Raw genomic sequence first — 18,770 nt, forward strand, 5'->3', positions numbered from 1 at the left:
GGGGTGCCATGCATATCAGGACAGGGATGAGGGGTGCCATGCATATCAGGACAGGGATGAGGGGTGCCATGCATATCAGGACAGGGATGAGGGGTGCCATGCATATCAGGACAGGGATGAGGGGTGCCATGCATATCAGGACAGGGATGAGGGGTGCCATGCATATCAGGACAGGGATGAGGGGGGTGCCATGCATACCAGGACAGGGATGAGGGGGGTGCCATGCATGCCAGGATAGGGATGGGGGGTGCCATGCATACCAGGACAGGGATGAGGGGGGTGCCATGCATACCAGGACAGGGATGAGGGGGGTGCCATGCATACCAGGACAGGGATGAGGGGGGTGCCATGCATACCAGGACAGGGATGAGGGGGGTGCCATGCATACCAGGACATGGATGAGGGGGGGTGCCATGCATACCAGGACATGGATGAGGGGGGTGCCATGCATACCAGGACATGGATGAGGGGGGTGCCATGCATACCAGGACAGGGATGAGGGGGGTGCCATGCATACCAGGACAGGGATGAGGGGGGTGCCATGCATACCAGGACAGGGATGAGGGGGGTGCCATGCATACCAGGACAGGGATGAGGGTGGTGCCATGCATGCCAGGACAGGGATGAGGGTGGTGCCATGCATGCCAGGACAGGGATGGGGAGTGCCATGCATGCCAGGACAGGGATGTGGGGTGCTATGCATGCCAGGACAGGGATGGGGGGTGCCATGCATGCCAGGACAGGGATGGGGGGTGCCATGCATGCCAGGACAGGGATGAGGGGTGCCATGCATGCCAGGACAGGGATGAGGGGTGACATGCATGCCAGGACAGGGATGAGGGGTGCCATGCATACCAGGATAGGGATGGGGGGTGCCATACATGCCAAGATAGGGATGGGGGGGTGCCATGCATGCCAGGATAGGGATGGGGGGCGCCATGCATGCCGCCAGGATAGGGATGAGGGGTGCCATGCATGCCAGGATGGAGGGGTGCCATGCATACCAGGATGGAGGGATGCCAGGCATGCCAGGATGGGGATGGGGGCCACGTATAAAAGGAAGGGGGACATATAAACCAAGATGGGGGATATTGTTAGAATTGGAGGACATTACCCCTATACCAGTGTCAGCAATGTCAACACATTTTTTGCTTAAATTTTTTTTTTATATTTTCTTCCTCTAAAACCTAGGTGCATCTTATAGTCCGAAAAATACGGTACTGTAAAATAATATATCTCCTCATATGTTTCTGTGGCATCGCGGTACCCGTTCTACTGCTGCTAAATGAGCCAGTTGTAGTGTGATAGTAGACTTGTTCCACTGTGGGCACTGTGAGTTAGGGGATATAATACATTGCATTGTAAATTGGACTTTCCTGCCATCTACTGGCCAATGTGTGTATATGAAAGGTAAGTGATTATTCTCCTCACAATAAGCTGCCATAGAAACGGCTGTGAGGAGTCTCCCAGCTCAGGGCTCGCACACTGACTGAGCACTGGTACAAATCAGTAGTGGGGGGTTCAAGCTGCCTAATGAAGATATAGGAGACAGACACTATTTCTCACAGAAGAGTTTCCATGCCAGTCCACGCTGGGGGGACATTTTTCTCCACATAATCTCCTTCCCAAAAAGACAAGCGTCTTCCAGTCAGGAGAGATAACGCTGTTCATGTGCTCTCCTGCACGTTGGTTATCCTGTTTGCTTCTAGCCGGACCAGATCCACGTGGCTGCCACACCACCGACTTTTTGTTTAAACCTACCCCCTGCGAAAGGGAACGGTGGGCTAAAAACTGAGCACACCCAGACTTTAGTGTGTTTCCACGGAGAGCCAATCTGTGAAGGTCCCTCCATCAGTGTAATATTTCTTAGACTGTGCATAGCATTTCCTCTACTAGCAAGTGAAGAGGACTCTGCTCCAGCCGCCCTGAGAGACCATAACCTCGCTTGTCTCATGAGGAGAGAACCATTACTTTCCTATGCACAAAATACTGTAAACTTTGCCTTCAAGAGAGACTGTACCCCGTTACCTCCTTCAGTAAAATTGTTATGTTTACAAGTTCACCTCCGTGTCTGGCTGCTTGAGTTTGCACAAACATCACGGACACTCCAAACTTGCACCCAGACACCACAACTACAGGAGTGCCCCCCGCCCGGGAGGTCCTATACCATCCACAAGTGCCACCTTCCGACAATTGTTGTGGACACTAGGGAAGTGTTTAGGGGTCCACTTCAACTACTGTGACATCATTATCTGCTGCCTTTGAGACTACATACCCCAGCTGGCCCTTCTGCAACATCTGGGACCTCCTCAGTGGCCCACCACATTTCCCCTTATTATCTCCAGTAATTGTATTCTTACACAGGATTTTTATGATGTTATATAGGCTCATCATCTTCTCATTCAGGTCCCTACAATATCGAATCCCCTCAGTGAAGATCTTTTATATAAGAGAATTTTCCTGATTTACCCATCAAGGATGGATATGGACAGAGACAAGATGGCGGAGCGGATATTACACCTCACCCTAGAGATCCTCTTCCGGCTTACTGGAGAGGTGAGAGATTCTGATGACGTCCCATTACATCATTCTTATCTATGGGAATAACAGATGGACAGAACTGGAGAGGTGAGGACTCTGGAAATGTCTGGAGGGAGATTTATTAATGTGTCTCTCCATAACCAGGATTACACAGTAGTGAAGAAGACCTCTAGTGAGCGCTGTCAGGACCCTGTGTCTGAGGGATGGAAAAGACCCCTGAGCCCAATCACAGGACCTCCATCTCACCCCCTGATACATGAGGACATCAATGACCAGAAGATCCTAGAACTCGCCTACAAGATGATTGAGCTGCTGACTGGAGAGGTGACACTGCTGGGAATGCTGGGACATTATACAGTAACAATATGAAGGGATCGGGGGATGACATTATCATTGTATGTGTCAGGTTCCTTTAAGATGTCAGGATGTCGCTGTCTATTTTTCCATGGAGGAGTGGGAGTATTTAGAAGGACACAAAGATCTGTACAAGGACGTCATGATGGAGGTTCCCCAGCCCCTCACATCACCAGGTAATAGACAGGACTAAATACACATGGCCTATAATTATCTGTATGTAAAGAATGAATTCAGTCCCTGTATGTGTTTCCTACAGATTTATCCAGTAAGAGAACAACACCAGAGAGATGTCCCCGTCCTCTTCTTCCACAGGACTGTAAACAAGAAGACCCCAATGTTCCTCAGGATCATCAGGTAGATGGAGAGAAGGTGTCATGAGATCTCCCCTATGATGTGTAGACTGCTGTGAAGGTCTTGTGCTCAGTCTTGTTTTATCCACCAGTATTATATGTTTTATACTAGCTATTGAACCCATTCTACGCCCAGGTGGTGAGCATTTTTATTGGTATATGGTCTCCCATGCTGGTATGTGCTGCCCCCCTCTTGGTATTTGTGCTGCCCCCATCCTGTCCCCACCATCCTATCCTGGTATGCATGGCACCCCTCACCCACAAATCCTTGTATGCATGGCACCCCTCACCCCCACATCCTGGTATGCGTGGTACCCCTCACCCCCCAATCCTGGTATGCATGGTCCCCTCACCCTGCAATCCTGGTATGTGTGGTACCCCTCATCCTGGTATGCAAGGTCCCCTCACCCCCCAATCCTGATATGTGTGGCCCCCTCACCCCCCAATCCTGATATGTGTGGCCCCCTCATTCCTTTCACACTGTACACACATACAAAAAAATAAACAGTTATACTCACCTTTCTTCTCTGTGCTCCAGCTCTTCTGCGCCCTGTTCTGCCGGAGGCCGGGGGAGGAGTGTGTCACCGGAGCACTGCGTTGTCTGGCGCCATTTTGCTGAACGCACACTGTAAATGTGTCTTCAGTAAAATGGCGCCGGATAGCACTACGCTCATGCGCCAATCCGACGCCTCACTCCAGCCCCATCTCCGAAGAAGAGAGGCGCTGCAGCAACGCTCCTCCCGATCAGGTAAGTATGGCGCCGGAGATTGTGGTATGTGTTCAGTGCCTACGCATATCGCGATCTCCGGAGCCATATACTCCTCTTACCTGTAACGGCTGGATGCCTGATTCTGTCTGGAGCCAGACTGCGCGTCGCGCATGCGCAGTCTATCGAGGCTTAAGACAGAGATACGCATCCCCGGTTATATTATAGACTATTGTAATGAGAACGGTGGAGATGGCAGGATTAGAGCTAATCATAGATGGGACTTCTCCATCTGTCTGTGACTTTTCCAATATTTGTTTCAGGGTGAAGATCTGACCCATATTAATACTACAGAGACATATGTGAGGGGTGATGAGCGCTGTAAAGAGGAGATTCCTACATATGACTACCCAGGTGAGTAGTAACCACTAAATGCAGAGAAGTCACAGATTCTTCTCAGTCACCGGCTGTGGCTGCTTTATCGGTGGTGTAGTCCGGCCGTATCACAATCGTGTGATCATCATTTTGCCTCTAGGCCACAACATTCTCCTCCACCCTAAACTGTTCAAATCATTTTGGACATTGAAAGCCCTTTTCTATAGAACTTACAACCTCGACAATCCACCTACCCCCTGGGATTAGGAGACGCTGACCGTGACCTGCGCAGATCTGTAAACTACAAAAAATAAATAAATAAAAAGATTATTATTATTAACTACAAAGCCAAATGACAGCGTATGAAGAATGGGCTGACAAGTTAGAAAATCACTTGAAGAAAAATATTATGATGGGCCTGTAAGAGAAACAGAGGGTAATGATGGTGTTGGCTTCCTAGATCCCTGATATCTTATTGGATGAATCTACCTTCTCTCCCTTCTGTCCTGCTGAATGTCCTCATATGGTTCCTACAAGACCAGGTCCAGTCTTTCTGGCCAAACGTCACTTTTATGATCTACAACATTAAATGTGCAGTGAGGCCAAGTGTGAATTTCTGTACAATAACAGTAGAGTCTCCCTTTATATTGAGTTTTCAATTTCTTCTAAAACGGACTAACTTCAAACAGGATTGTGATAAACTATACAGAAAACATTACACCTGTGCATGATATATCTCTAAGCTGTGCGTGGCTGATGGCTGTAATATACATTTATTCCCGCCTGCAGGAGATGTGTTGGCTCGAGTCCTGGTTTCATGGATTCACTCCACGTCATAAATTACATTATATTTTCAATCCTAAGGAATTCACATTACTGCACAATCTCTCCTGAAATTGGGGCGCTAATACTTTCTCTACTCTTCTGGTCAGGACTCATAGTAGCGCCAATGGTCCACCACAAATGAGTGCAACTCCAGTTTAGTTTGTAGTTCTCCTCTCATACATACATTGTTGTTGAGGATGTAACATAGAATAAAAAAATAAGTTATTTTTTTCCAGGTTCATTCTGTATGATAGTTTGATTGTGGTGGGATCGTCCGGCCTCACTTACTTCAGTCTGTAACTCCTTGGTAGCCTTTAAAAAAAAGGTCTCCATTGACTCTCCCAGATGCCCGAGATCTAAAATTAAGACATTTTCAGCTCTGCACTATTATAAATAGTTCTCTTTAATAAAAGTATATTTTTTTCTTGAATCTCATGTGATAGAAAATATTTATTAGACCTTACAATAATTTAGATGGCCAAGAGCCACCAAGCCGCATACTATAATTACCCCAGAGAGGTTTCACCACTAGTTACTCATTTTTTACTGATGAAGACTCTTGAGTTTGATCATTTCAGGAGATGTGTTATTGTCTATACTCACAGTTTTGCTCATCACCCTTTAACCCCCTCTACATGGATCTGGCGTTACACAGAGACCCCTAGGCTTGGGCCACGGTGTTACCTGCTGTTCTGTGGAGTGAGATGGGAAGAAGAATAGTCAGGTAGCCGGGTCAGAACCAGGAGAGCAGAGAAAATACAAAATCAGAAGACACAAGAGTAGTCAGTAAACGGGCCGAGGTCACAACAGGAAACAAATACACAAGCCGGGAGCTGAGCACAGAGGACTGACCCAGAGGAGAACAAGGCTGTATCTGGCAGCTTCCAGCAATATGCTTCCAGCTTTAGTAGGGTGTGGTGCTTTCCAGTTGGCTGAAGCAGGGAGCAGATTACTCCAGCTGGACAGCACACACCCATACTGCCAGACTGGATGGTACTACAGGTCCCAGGCACCCTAATCTTAGTGGCTGGACAGAGCCTTCGCCATACAGAGCTTCTGGTTCTGACGTCTCCTCCATCACCAGCGCCGCCTGCAGGATGAATAAGGCGGCTTCTGGTGAGAGAAGCAGACGTCGGGGAGCAGATCCCAGAGGAGATGGGACACACCATTTGCAGAAGCCCTAATATGACGTAATAACAGAAAACCAGAGCAGTAATAATCTTTATTTTCTTTATATATATATATATATATATATATATATATATATATATATATATATATATATAGCGCCAACATATTCCTCAGCGATTTACATACATTATCATCGCTGTCCCCATTGGGGCTCACAATCTAAATTCCCTATCAGTAGTATGTCTTTGAAGTGTGGGAGGAAACCAGAGAAACACGGGGAGAACATACAAACTCCTTGCAGATGTTGTCCTTGGTGGCATTTGAGCCCAGGACCCCAGCGCTGCAGTACGAAGCACTGAGCTATCGTGCTGCCCTAAGCAGGGCGCACAGTGAAATCCACATAAAGTGACTCCATTGCTCCATTGTGTAATTTTTAACCCTCAGGGAATTAATCTAAAGGGGTAGTGACTATTTTGATTCTACTGGCACTTTCCGGATATTAGAATGCAGTGGATGTTGGAGAGTGAAAATTGCAATTATGCCATTTTATTGCCCAACACATAGTGCCCAGATTGTGCTCCAGGAGACACACACCGTAAATTAAGTGGGTTCTTCTCACTATAGTAATGTCAAATACATAGATGCTAAATGTGGTTTGGGCGCACTGCAAGGCTCAGAAGCAAGGGGGAGATTTGACTTTGGGAGATCGGATATTGCTGGATTGGGTTATGGAAGCCATGTTGCTTTTCAAGAGCCTTTATGGAAACCTCTGTTTTTTTTTCCTTTTTCACCACCTGAGAGAGGGTATCCGCCCACCAAGGGTACACGCGGGAGTGCAGTGGTATTATGCACCCTGTGGCTAAGCGCGCTGGCAAGTGGGACTTCCGGGGTTGTGCACATGCAGGGCACGTGTCAAGAGGTTCCGGGGCGCCCTGCTAACGTAGCGTGCCGGGACCAGGACTACACACACGCAGAGCGCATGTTAGTTTCCGGCGCACCCTGCTGACGTTGCGCGCCGGAATGCTGGTCCATGGGGCTGCGCACACGCAGGGCGTGTGTCAGGAAGTGAAGCGCCCTGCGGCAAGAGCCGCAGTCACCAGAGCAGAAGCAGCAGAAGCCACCAAAGCAGCCTCAGCAGCAACAGCAGCTCCATCAAGGCCACAGCAGTGTCAGTCAGACAAGCGGCAGCAAGACCAGCCAGAGGAGCAGGGCAGGTCGCGAGTCCACCACCTCCAGCCGGGAGCGATCATATGAATTGATCCAGCCTCAATCTCCGGTACCCTGAACGGCAGAGTAGTGAGTGATCTATGTGAAAGTTCACCATAGTAGATGGGTCCCTTTTTTCTATGTATTTTTTCTACTAGGAAAAACCCAAAAAGTGTAGTGCCAAGAGGAATAACATGGAGTGTGCGCTGTGCAGGGTTAATTTTCCCAACACTTATACTAAAAAGCTTAGCCCGAGTTGTATCCAAGAAACCATATCAGAGGAAACACCTAATTTTGCTATGGATTTAAAATCTTTAATCCAGACGGAGGTTAGGGACTCCCTAAAGACGTTGGTTATACGTAAAAAGAGTAGGAAGCTGAGATGTCATACATCAGACTCAGAAATTCTGTAGTATTCCAGGGCAAGGGGAAGTCTGTTTCCTCTCCTACCTACTCGTCATCCTCATCATCATCATCTTCCTCAGATAGCAATACAGGAGGTAGGCCATGTTTTCCAGTGCAAACCACGGATAAGCTGATTAAAGCCATCAGAACAACTATGGGCATAGCCGATACCAAGACCCCTAGTACTGTTCAGGACATCATGATTGGGGGTCTGGATCAGAAGAAGAGGCGCACATTCCCTGTCAATGAGAGGATCGTTTATCGACAGGGAATAGAAAAGACCTGATGGGAGAGGGCAGTTACCATCACCTTCAAAGAGAAGATACCCGTTTGAGGAAGAAGAATCAACCAGGTGAGATAAAACCCCAAAAATTGACGTGACAGTATCAAAATTCTCTAAAAAAAATCCACCCTGCCGTTTGAGGATTTAGGAGCTTTCAAGGATCCTCTTGATAAAAAAAGCGGAAACCTTATTAAAACAAACCTGGGAGGGACCAGCGGGAGCATTGAAACCGGAAGTCACAGCCACTTGCACAGCCAGGTCAATGATGGTCTGGTTTCAGCATCTAGAAGACCAGATTAAAGGGGACATTCCAAGGGAAAAAATCCTGGCCAGTCTTCCGCTAATGCAGGGGGCGGCTGCTTTCCTCGCGGACGCGTCGGCAGATTCAGTAAGGCTGGCCGCCAGATCAGCGAATTTATCCATCGCAGCTCGCAGAGCTCTGTGGCTCAAGAGCTGGTCAGGTGATGTACAGTCTAAGATGAAACTGTTCAATCCCGTGTGAAGGGGAGTTTCTTTTTGGCAAAGCTCTGGATGACATACTGGATAAAGCCACAGATAAGAAACACAGGTTTTCCAGTGTGTTGATGCCTCAGTACAAGACTTCCTTTTGTAAAAGGAGGTATAGCATAGGTAAATTTTTCAGAGACCAGGGCAGATGAAAGGACAAGGAGTGAAGGCTTCATGTTCGGAGGTCCTTCCTCTGAGAACAGAAAAACCCCTAAGTGATGGGCCTCCCCAGGTAGGAGGAAGACTGTCCCACTTCCTGCCTACCTGGGAAAAAATTACATCCAGTGCCTGGATATTAGGGATTATAAAGACAGGACTGAGACTGGAATTCAGATCCATTCCCCTGCAGACCTTCAGGATTTCGTCTCCCAGGAGGCCCAGAGAGCAAACATCCCTGGAGCAAGAGGTATTAAAACCAGTGGAAAAGAAGGTTCTGAGAGAGACTGATAAGCAAGCAGGGGAAAGGATTCTATTCGCCCCTGTTTCTGATAAAGAAGCCGGATGGCTCCTTTAGAACCATAATCAACTTGAAGGGCCTAAACAACTTTCTAATCTACAGACCCTTCAAAATGGAATCTATAATATTAGCCATAAAGGTGTTGTTCCCGGGTTGTTATGAGTGTCCTCGACCTGAAGGACGCCTATTACCACTTCCCAATCCATACAGGATACCAGCAATATCTGAGAGTAGCTGTATATATCATCAATCGTGTGAGGCAATTTCAGTTCACAGCTCTGCCCTTTGGCCTCTCCATGGCGCCGAGAATCTTTACGAAGATCATTCTGGAGGTCATGGCGCATGACCTCCAGAATGTCCCTTATCTGGACGACTTCCTGGTAGTATGCAGATCAAGAGAGCATTGAAAACTCGCATTGACAAGAGTCAGAGCCAGCCTGATCAATCTTGGATGGATACTGAATCTAGAGAAGTCAAGCGTGGAGCGTCGGAAGGTTCCGTCTTTTTTAGGGCTTATCTTGGACTCAGAGGGATAGACTTGTCTGCTACCAGAAGACAAGAAAAACAGAATTATGTCCTTAGACTAAGGAGTAGTCAGGAATCCATCCATGACCCTAAGGAAAGCAATGTCTCTTTTAGGTACAATGACATCATGTATCCCAGCAGTCCAGTGGGCTCAGATACACTCCCGATATCTGCAGCAAGATATCCTAGCAGCGGAGAAACAACTCAGGGGGACACTTGGACAGGAAGATGACACTTTCCAATACAGCCATCAGCTCAATCGCATGGTGGCTGGATCGGGAGAACCTGTCACAGAGAGTTCCCTGGTCGTATCAGGTCAGGGACATAATTACAGCGGACTCAAGCTCAGATGACTGGGAGCACATCTGGGAGATCGTGTAATACAAGGAATCTGGTCGGACAGTGAGAAAGCCTTCTCAAAACATGAAGTAGCTGTCGGCGATAAAGAATGCAGTGATGAAGTTCAGTTCCCAACTACAGGAACAACACATCCTAATTATGTCAGACAACAGTACAACAGTCGCTTATGTAAATCATCAGGGGGGCACGAGATCCCGACCTCTCCTGTTAGTGAAAGAGCAGATTCTGTAGTTTGCAGAACAACATCAATTTATGCTCTCGGCTCTGCATATAAGAGGCAAACAAAACTAAAGATCAGATTTTCTGAGTCAGAATATACTGAATCAGGGCGAATGGGAGCTGAATCCAACAGTATTCCAGCAAATTGTGGATCGCTGGGGTCAATCAGAAATAGATCTTTTCGCAAACAAACGAAACAGAAAAACAAGGATCTTCTGCTCCTTAAATCCAAAAGAAAGACCCTATGCATTAGATGCATTACAAATACCCTGGAGCTTTGGCCTAGCCTATGCTTTCCCCCCACTAATGTTAATGCCAACGATTTTGAGGAAGATCCGAGAGGAGCAGGCAAGGGTCATACTAATCGCCCCATTCTGGCCCAAGAGACCCTGGTTCACCTGGATAAAGAGGATGTCCCAGTCAGATCCATGGGTCCTTCCAGATACTCCAGATCTCCTCAAGCAAGGCCCAGGCTTCCATCATCAGAGGTTGGGCATTTGATGGCCTGGAGTTTGAAAGGTCGTTACTAATCCAGGAAGGGTTTTCCCTAGGTCTAGTAACTACTCTGCTCAAAAGCAGTGTGACGACTAAGATCTATTGTAGGACATGGTCAAAATTCCTATCTATTTCGGCGCAGTGAGCTAAGGTTAAAATTCCTATAAAGCTATTCTGGAATTTCTTCAAAGGGTCTTAGATATGGGGTTGGCTACCAGTACCCTTTAGGTGCAAGTATCAGCGCTTAGAGCTTTATATAACTATAATTTGGCAGCAGATAGATGGGTTATCAGGTTTAAAAAGGCGTGCAATAGATCCAGACCTATTGCTACCCCGAGAATGCCTCCCTGGGATCTAAACCTGGTCCTGGAAGCCCTGACTAAGTCTCCTTTTTGAGCACTTAGGAAGCGTGACAGAAAGAACTCTCACTCTGAACACAGTGATACTGATAGCGCTAACATCAGCCCGTAGAGTTAGTGACTTACAAGCTCTGTCAGTAAATCATCCTTTTACACAGGTCACTGTAGATGGAGTTACATTAATACCAGACCCAGCCTATTTTCCGAAGGTGGCCTCCAAATTCCACAGAACACAGGAGATCATTCTCCCCTCATTGTATCCTAACCCAACAGATTTAGGGGAACAGAGGCTTCATACTCTAGATGTTAGACTGGTTTTGGTTCAGTATTTGGAGGTAACAAGGCCTTGGAGAAGTGATGCCTTATTTGTCTCCTTCCAGGGAGCTTAAAGTTACAAGGGGAACTATAGTTAGCTGGATCAGGGACACTGTTAGCTTAGCATATTTCCCTAGTAATGTGCCAGTTTCAGAGAACCTGAAGGGCCATTCCACAGAGCTGGTGCAGCCTCCTGAGCTGAGAAGGCAGAAGTGTCCATTGATAACATATGTAAGGCAGCAACATGGTAATCTCCTTCTACCTTTTATAACCATTACCGGCTTGATCTTTCTTCATCTGCTGATCTATCCTTTGGGAGAAAGGTGTTGCAAGTGGTGATCCATCCCTAAGGTGTCTGTTCTATATAAATCTCTCAGGTGGTGCTATCATAGGAGAAGGGGAAAAAAATCATAGTTACCTACCGATAACGGGATTTTACAGAGCCCATAACAGCACCCTTTTATGCCCCCCCCTTTTTTTATCACTTATGGTGTTCTCTATATATGGGTGTATAGTGAGAAATGTTTTATTGGTGGTAGTTGTGTACTAACAGACTGTCTGGAGGTTCTCTCATGCTCTAAAACAAAACTGATGCGGAGGAGAGGTACCGCCTTTTTTATGCAGCAGGTTTCCTGTCCTGGGTGGGCGGATACCATCTCTCAGGTGGTGCTATCATGGGCTCTGTAAAATCCTGTTACCGGTAACTATGATTTTTTTTCCATTTACAGACGATGGACCTGAGTGGGGCTTGTTGTTTGTGAGATGAGTAGAAGTTTTAATTGGTATTATTGTTGCCTACATAACTTGGTGGCTTTTTATTCCATATTTGAAAGGCAGAATGAACAAACAGTTGAAAACCACGCTCTACTGGTTCATCCTATGAGGTTTTCTATTAGATTTTGAAATGTCAGTGTCTTGGTGAATAATTAATTCAATGTATTTTTCGGACTATAAGACGCACTTTTTTCCTCCTTTTTTTCTCCTATGCCCGCTGTTAAAGGGCATGAATATTCAACCTCTCTCCATGCCCATGGGCATGGGGAAGGGGTGAATATTCATTCCCTTTAATGAGCGGGCACAGGAGATAGCCAGCAGCCGCAGCGCGGCTCCGCTATGTGCCGGCTATGAAGGAGAGTGAATTCACTGCTCCCCGTGCACACAGTCCCGGCGTGGGAAGCAGTGACTTCCAGCAGCTAATCTCTCCTTGTGAGCCGTGCATGGCAGTGACGTCATGCACGGCTCACATGGAGAGATCAGTGCAGGCAGACAGGACGCAGCGCTGGAGGAGAGAGAAGAGAGGTGAGTAGGAGTGTTTATTTTTTTTTAATGTGCAGCATGATGGGGATTAGGGGTGCCATGCATATTTGGGCAGGGATTAAGGGTGCCATGCATACCTGGACAGGGATTGGGGGTGCCATGCATACCAGGACAGGGATGAGGGGTGCCATGCATACCAGGACAGGGATGAGGGGTGCCATGCATACCAGGACAGGGATGAGGGGTGCCATGCATACCAGGACAGGGATGAGGGGTGCCATGCATACCAGGACAGGGATGAGGGGTGCCATGCATACCAGGATAGGGATTAGGGGTGCCATGCATACCAGGACAGGGATGAGGGGTTCCATGCATACTAGGACAGGGATGAGGGGTGCCATGCATGCCAAGACAGGGATGAGGGGTGCCATGCATACCAGGACAGGGATGAGGGGTGCCATGCATACCAGGACCGAGATGAAGGGTGCCATGCATACCAGGATAGGGATGATGGGTGCCATGCATACCAGGATAGGGATGATGGGTGCCATCCATACCAGGACAGGGATGAAGGGTGCCTTGCATACCAGGACAGGGATGAGGGGTGCCTTGCATACCAGGACAGGGATGAGGGGTACCATGCATACTAGGACAGGGATGAGGGGTGCCATGCATATCAGGATAGGGATGAGGGGTGCCATGCATACCAGGATAAGGATGAGGGGTGCCATGCATACCAGGATGGAGGGATGCCAGGCATACCAGGATGGGGATGGGGACCACGTATAAAAGGAAGGGGCGGCATATATACCAGGATGGGGGATATTGTCAGAATTGGGGGACATTACCCCTGTACCAGTGTCAGCAGAAGACCCCCCTCCCCCTTAAAAGTGCATCATGACCACATTTTATGCTTAAATTTTTATTTTTTTATTTTCCTCCTTAAAACCTAGGTGCGTCTTATGGTCCGTTGCGTCTTATAGTCCGAAAAATACGGTACATAACTTGCCATTATTATAGACAGTTTAAGTAGAAATGTAAAAAAATAAAATCCAAGGATATTTTATTGAAAAATAATAGATTTTTATCTTAGCAGATAACTGTACCTGGAGATCAGAGGTAATGCTGACATCTTCAATTTTTAAATCAGAAGATCTTGAGATCCCACAGGATACAATTGAATTGAATGCCATTACTCCAGATATACCATCATCCCTTCACAGCAAAGATTTGTCATCTGATCCTTTGAAACAGGTCCTGTCTTCTGATTCATTACCAACTACTAAGGAAAATTATAGTCACAAATTAAGCATTAAAAAACAAACTGCTCCTAAAGCAAAGAAGACATTTTTAGAATATGGAAATAGTTTTCCTCTCGAAAAATCTTTTCCTAACCATCAAAAAATTCACACAGCCGAGAATAGATTTTCTTGTTCCAAGTGTGGGAAATATTTTAACAAGAAATCAGATCTTGTTAAACACCAGGGAACCCACACAGGGGAGAAGCCTTTTTCATGTTCAGAATGTGGGAAATGTTTTACACGAAAAGCAGCTCTTAATAAACATCAGAGAAGTCACACAGGGGAGAAGCCTTTTTCATGTTCAGAATGTGGTAAACATTTTAAACAGAAATACGGTCTTGTTATACACCAGATAACTCATACAGAGGAGAAGCCTTTTTCATGTTCAGAATGTGGGAAATATTTTACACGAAAATCAGCTCTTAATAAACATCAGAGAAGTCACACAGGGGAGAAGCCTTTTTCATGTTCAGAATGTGGTAAACATTTTAAACAGAAATACAGTCTTGTTATACACCTGAGAACTCACACAGGGGAGAAGCCTTTTTCATGTTCAGAATGTGGTAAACATTTTAAATTGAAATACAGTCTTGTTATACACCAGAGAACTCACACATGGGAGAAGCCTTTTCCATGTTCAGAATGTGGTAAACATTTTAAACAGAAATGCAATCTTGTTGAACACTACAGAACTCACACAGGGGAGAAGCCTTTTTCATGTTCAGAATGTGGGAAATATTTTACGCGGAAAGTAACTCTTAATAAACATCAGAGAAGTCACACAGGGGAGAAGCCTTTTTCAAAATTCAATTTTTATTGAAAGGTTAAATAATTTTCAATTACAAAAATACAAAAAAAAAAAAAAAAAATGAATAACCAGGACAATATCAGCATCAATATATCATAGAATATAAGTATAACGTCCAATAAAACATCAAGTTATAGCAAGAAAAAGGAAGGAAGAAAACATTTTAGGCCATCAGTATTACAATTATGAAGTTACTAAAATCCAATGGAAACCATACGTAGTGCAGCCAGGCCCGAACCAATGCAGAGCACAATCCGGACAGAGAAGAAACGCACCAGAGAAAAGGGTGGGTCACATCAGTGTGATGTAAGACGGTAGGCATCGGATTCCTGGAATTCAATCCAGTCTCTCCAAGACTCACAATCAGTGGGGGATCGGGCAATCAAATGTTCCATCCTATTTAGAAGAGCTATGTCACAGAACCACTCCTCCAGAGTAGGTGGAGAAGTACTTTTCCATTGACGAGGAATGATATTCTTAGCAGCCTGTATAAGGTAGCTTACTAAAGACCTTTTGTAATTGGTGAGACTAGTTGGGATCATAAAGAGCAAAAGAGATTCAGGAGAGTCGGGCAGAGAAGCCATTTTCATGTTCAAAATTTGGGAAATCTTTTAACCAGAAAGCGCATCTTGATAGCCACCAGAGAACCCACACAGGGAAGAATGCAGCAACTACACCCAATTGGTCTCTGTACAGACAGGCCCTAGCTAACTAAAAATAACACCTCAGACCTAACTCCCTAATAGGCAGTTGAGGAGTTTCTCTTACCTCCTGAGGAATCAGAGGGGGGGGGGGCAGCAATACACTGTCAACAAGGGGAAAGAAAAGTGTGAAGATATGGAAACCCTGAGTGAGAAACTAAGACACATTCATATAGGGCAAAGAAGGCAAGCTAATGAGAACCAAAAATAAAAGGAATAAGTATAACTTCCCAGAAACCTAACCGTGGTAGAAAGAAAAGGTATTGGGAGGGAAAGAAAACAGACAAGGAGGATTGTTTCACCTTTGTGGTGAAACTTACAAAATTCATCCTCACCCACAATTATTTGAATTTGATAACATTTATCTACAGGAGACTGGTTCAGCAATGGGAAGTAAAATGGCTCCACAGTACGCAAATCTTTTTGTGGCCAAGCTTTATAGTGACTTCTTGTCCTCATGTCCCATCAGGCCTCTTGCCTACTACCGTTACATTGACGATATCTTAATCATCTGGACAGAATCTCAGCAACAGCTTAAGATGTTCCATGAACACTTTAATCAATTTCATCCCACCATCAACTTAACACTCAACTACTCCTGTACTGAAATCAACACCTTGGTGGCCTCAGAAAGGCCTTTTTGAACGAGGACTATCATACAAGAACAATTGTAAACCAGATTGCAAGAGCCACCAGAATATTATGGAATCATCTCCTACATTTCAAAACTAAACAAGAAAGCAATCTGGTGTCTCTAGTAGTCACCTACAATCCAAATCTGGAGATGCCAATGGGATCTGCATGGAAATTACAACCATTATTAGAAAAAGATGCTGATTACAATCTATATTTCCAGACCCCCCACTTCTGTGATTTAGGCAGCCCCCAAATCTAAGAAGCATCATTATCAGAAACTCCCTGTCCTTTCCAACAGCTACAGGAACTTTTCCCTGCAGCCAGAAAAAATGTAAAACCTGTCTATTTATAATGACCACTGGCAAGATAAAGATTCCCAACTCAAATCAGGAGACAACCACAAGATCCCAGGTACTTTCAGCTTCATCACATCTAATGTAGTGTACTTAATTATATGTACCAAATGTCCAGCTGGGGGTCTGTACATAGGGGAGACAGGGCAAAAACTTAGAACAAGGATGAATTCTCATCGCCACACAATAAAAGAAAAAAGAATAGATCTACCTGTGGCCAAACATTTTTTATCCCTGATCACAGCATCATGGACATGAAATTACTTGTATTAAAAGGTAACTTCAAATTTCAGAGGGACAGAAAAATGTGGAATTACAAACTTATGACAATCTTTGACACACTCACAGATCAGGAGTTAATGTGTCACATGGATTTATGTCAACTAAGGAACGTGCTCCTCAGACCGTTTTGGGCATCACAATCATGGACCAGACCTCAATCACAGGACAATAAAACTTTCACACTCCTTATCAATGAACTGTTCCAATATTCATGGCCACAACTGCTTCTCCCTCTCCGATGCTAATAGTTCTGCTTCACGCCACTTGTCTTATCTATTGCATTATTCCTGTGCCCTGTTGTGTATAAATATATGACACTTCAGATTTTGTGTTATACTGTGTCTGAAAAGAGACCTGAGTAGTCTTGAAATTTTGCAATTTACCATCTTTTCAGTTAGCCAAAGGTATCAACTACTGAAGATTCTCAAATTTTAATATTTTTCTCCAAACAGCAATTTTAAGATCTCTCCACAGGTGTTCAATGGGATTTAGATCCAAGCTCATTGGCGGTCACTTCACAACTCTCCAGCACTTTGTTTCCATCCATTTCTGGGTGCTTCTTGATGTATGTTTGGGGTCATTGCCATGCTGGCAACCCATGACCTAGAACGCAAACCCAGCTTTCTGAGACTAGGCACTACATTGCCACACCAAATCCTTTGGTAATCTTCAGATTTCATGATGACTTGCACACAGTGAAGGCACCCAGTGCCAGAGGCAGTAAAACCACTCCAAAACATCTTTGAACCTCCACCATATTCCACTGTAGTTACTGTGATCTTTTCTTTGCATGCTTCTTTCTGTTTAAACAGTAGAACGATGTGCTTTTACCGAAAAGCTCTATATTGGTCTCTTCTGTCCACAAGACGCTTCCCCAGAAAGGGTTTTAGCTTACTCATGTACATTTTGGCAAACTGCAGTGTAGCTTTTGTATGCCTCTGTGTCAGCTGTGGGGTCCGCCTTATTCTCCTGCCATAGCGTTTCATTTAATTCAAATGTTGACGGCTGGTTCACGTTGGCACTGAAGCAACCTGAGCATGCAAGACAGCTTGAATTTCTTTGGAACTTTGGTGGGGCTACTTATTCACCATCTGGACTACCCTTTCGTCAGTTTTTCTTCTGTCCACATCCAGGGAGATTAGCTACAGTGACATGGGTTGTAAATGTACTGATTATGTTGTGCACCATGGACAAAGGAACATCCGGATCTCTGGAGATGGACTTGAAAAATATCAAGAATTTCAAGATTAGAACAATTTTGGTTCTCAAGTCCTCAAACAGTTCTCTTCTTCTCTTTCTGTCCTCCATGCTTAGTATGGCACACGCTTGCACACAATGCAAAGATTGAATCAACTTCTCCCTTTTTATCTGGTTTCAGGTGTGATTTTCATGTTGCCCACACCTGTTACTTGCCACAATTGAGTATGAACAAGTTTCACATGCTTGAAACGAAGTTGTTTACCCACACCCCACAATTTTGAGAAAAGGTGCCAACAATTTTGACCGGTCCATTTTTTCTGGTTTTGTGTGAAATTATGTTCACTTTGCCTTTTTTTATCTGTTTTTTTTTGTGTTGTTCACATACACATAAAGGAAATAAACATGTATAACAAAATATGTGTAATTGCAATAATTTTCTGGTAGAATTACGTCATTTTCTGGAACAATTTCAAGGGAGCCAACACTTTGACCATGACTTGTTTTTGTTGCAGCATTTCATCCTCTACATGTTCAGCTATATTAGAAGGCTCGTAGCAAATTCCAATTAACAGCGTTACATTATTGGCATTTCCTTGTACATTTACCCATACTGACTCTACATTGTCGAAGCTCCCCTCCAATGTCGTCATTTAGCGCAGGTCTTAAGTTGGATTTAATGAAAATACCCACCCCTCTACCTTTTTATCTTTCCTAACCTTTTGAATGTAGTGTAATCCTCTGTTTATCACTCAGTCGTGACTTGCCAGCCAGGTTTCCGTAATGCCCACCACATCGTAATCTGTGGCTGACATTAAG

The 18,770-nt window shown here is 45.2% G+C and overlaps 1 protein-coding gene across 1 annotated transcript in view; it reads left to right on the forward strand.

Moving 5' to 3' along the window:
• LOC141182825 (uncharacterized) overlaps positions 1–18,258 on the forward strand; it is a 29,265-nt gene extending 11,007 nt beyond the window's left edge. The window contains exons 2-7 of the mRNA XM_073660947.1: positions 2,407–2,556; positions 2,686–2,865; positions 2,948–3,071; positions 3,155–3,252; positions 4,278–4,368; positions 13,770–18,258. Of these exons, the coding sequence (XP_073517048.1) occupies positions 2,479–2,556; positions 2,686–2,865; positions 2,948–3,071; positions 3,155–3,252; positions 4,278–4,368; positions 13,770–14,794 (1,596 nt within the window). The 5' untranslated portion in view covers positions 2,407–2,478 and the 3' untranslated portion in view covers positions 14,795–18,258. The remainder of the gene's footprint in view (positions 1–2,406; positions 2,557–2,685; positions 2,866–2,947; positions 3,072–3,154; positions 3,253–4,277; positions 4,369–13,769) is intronic.
• The last annotated feature ends 512 nt before the right edge of the window (positions 18,259–18,770 follow it).

This window comes from Phyllobates terribilis, unplaced genomic scaffold, assembly GCF_046119375.1.
Source record: "Phyllobates terribilis strain yellow unplaced genomic scaffold, ASM4611937v1 Scaffold_36__1_contigs__length_13169755, whole genome shotgun sequence".
In the NCBI taxonomy this organism is placed as follows: Eukaryota; Metazoa; Chordata; class Amphibia; order Anura; family Dendrobatidae; genus Phyllobates; species Phyllobates terribilis.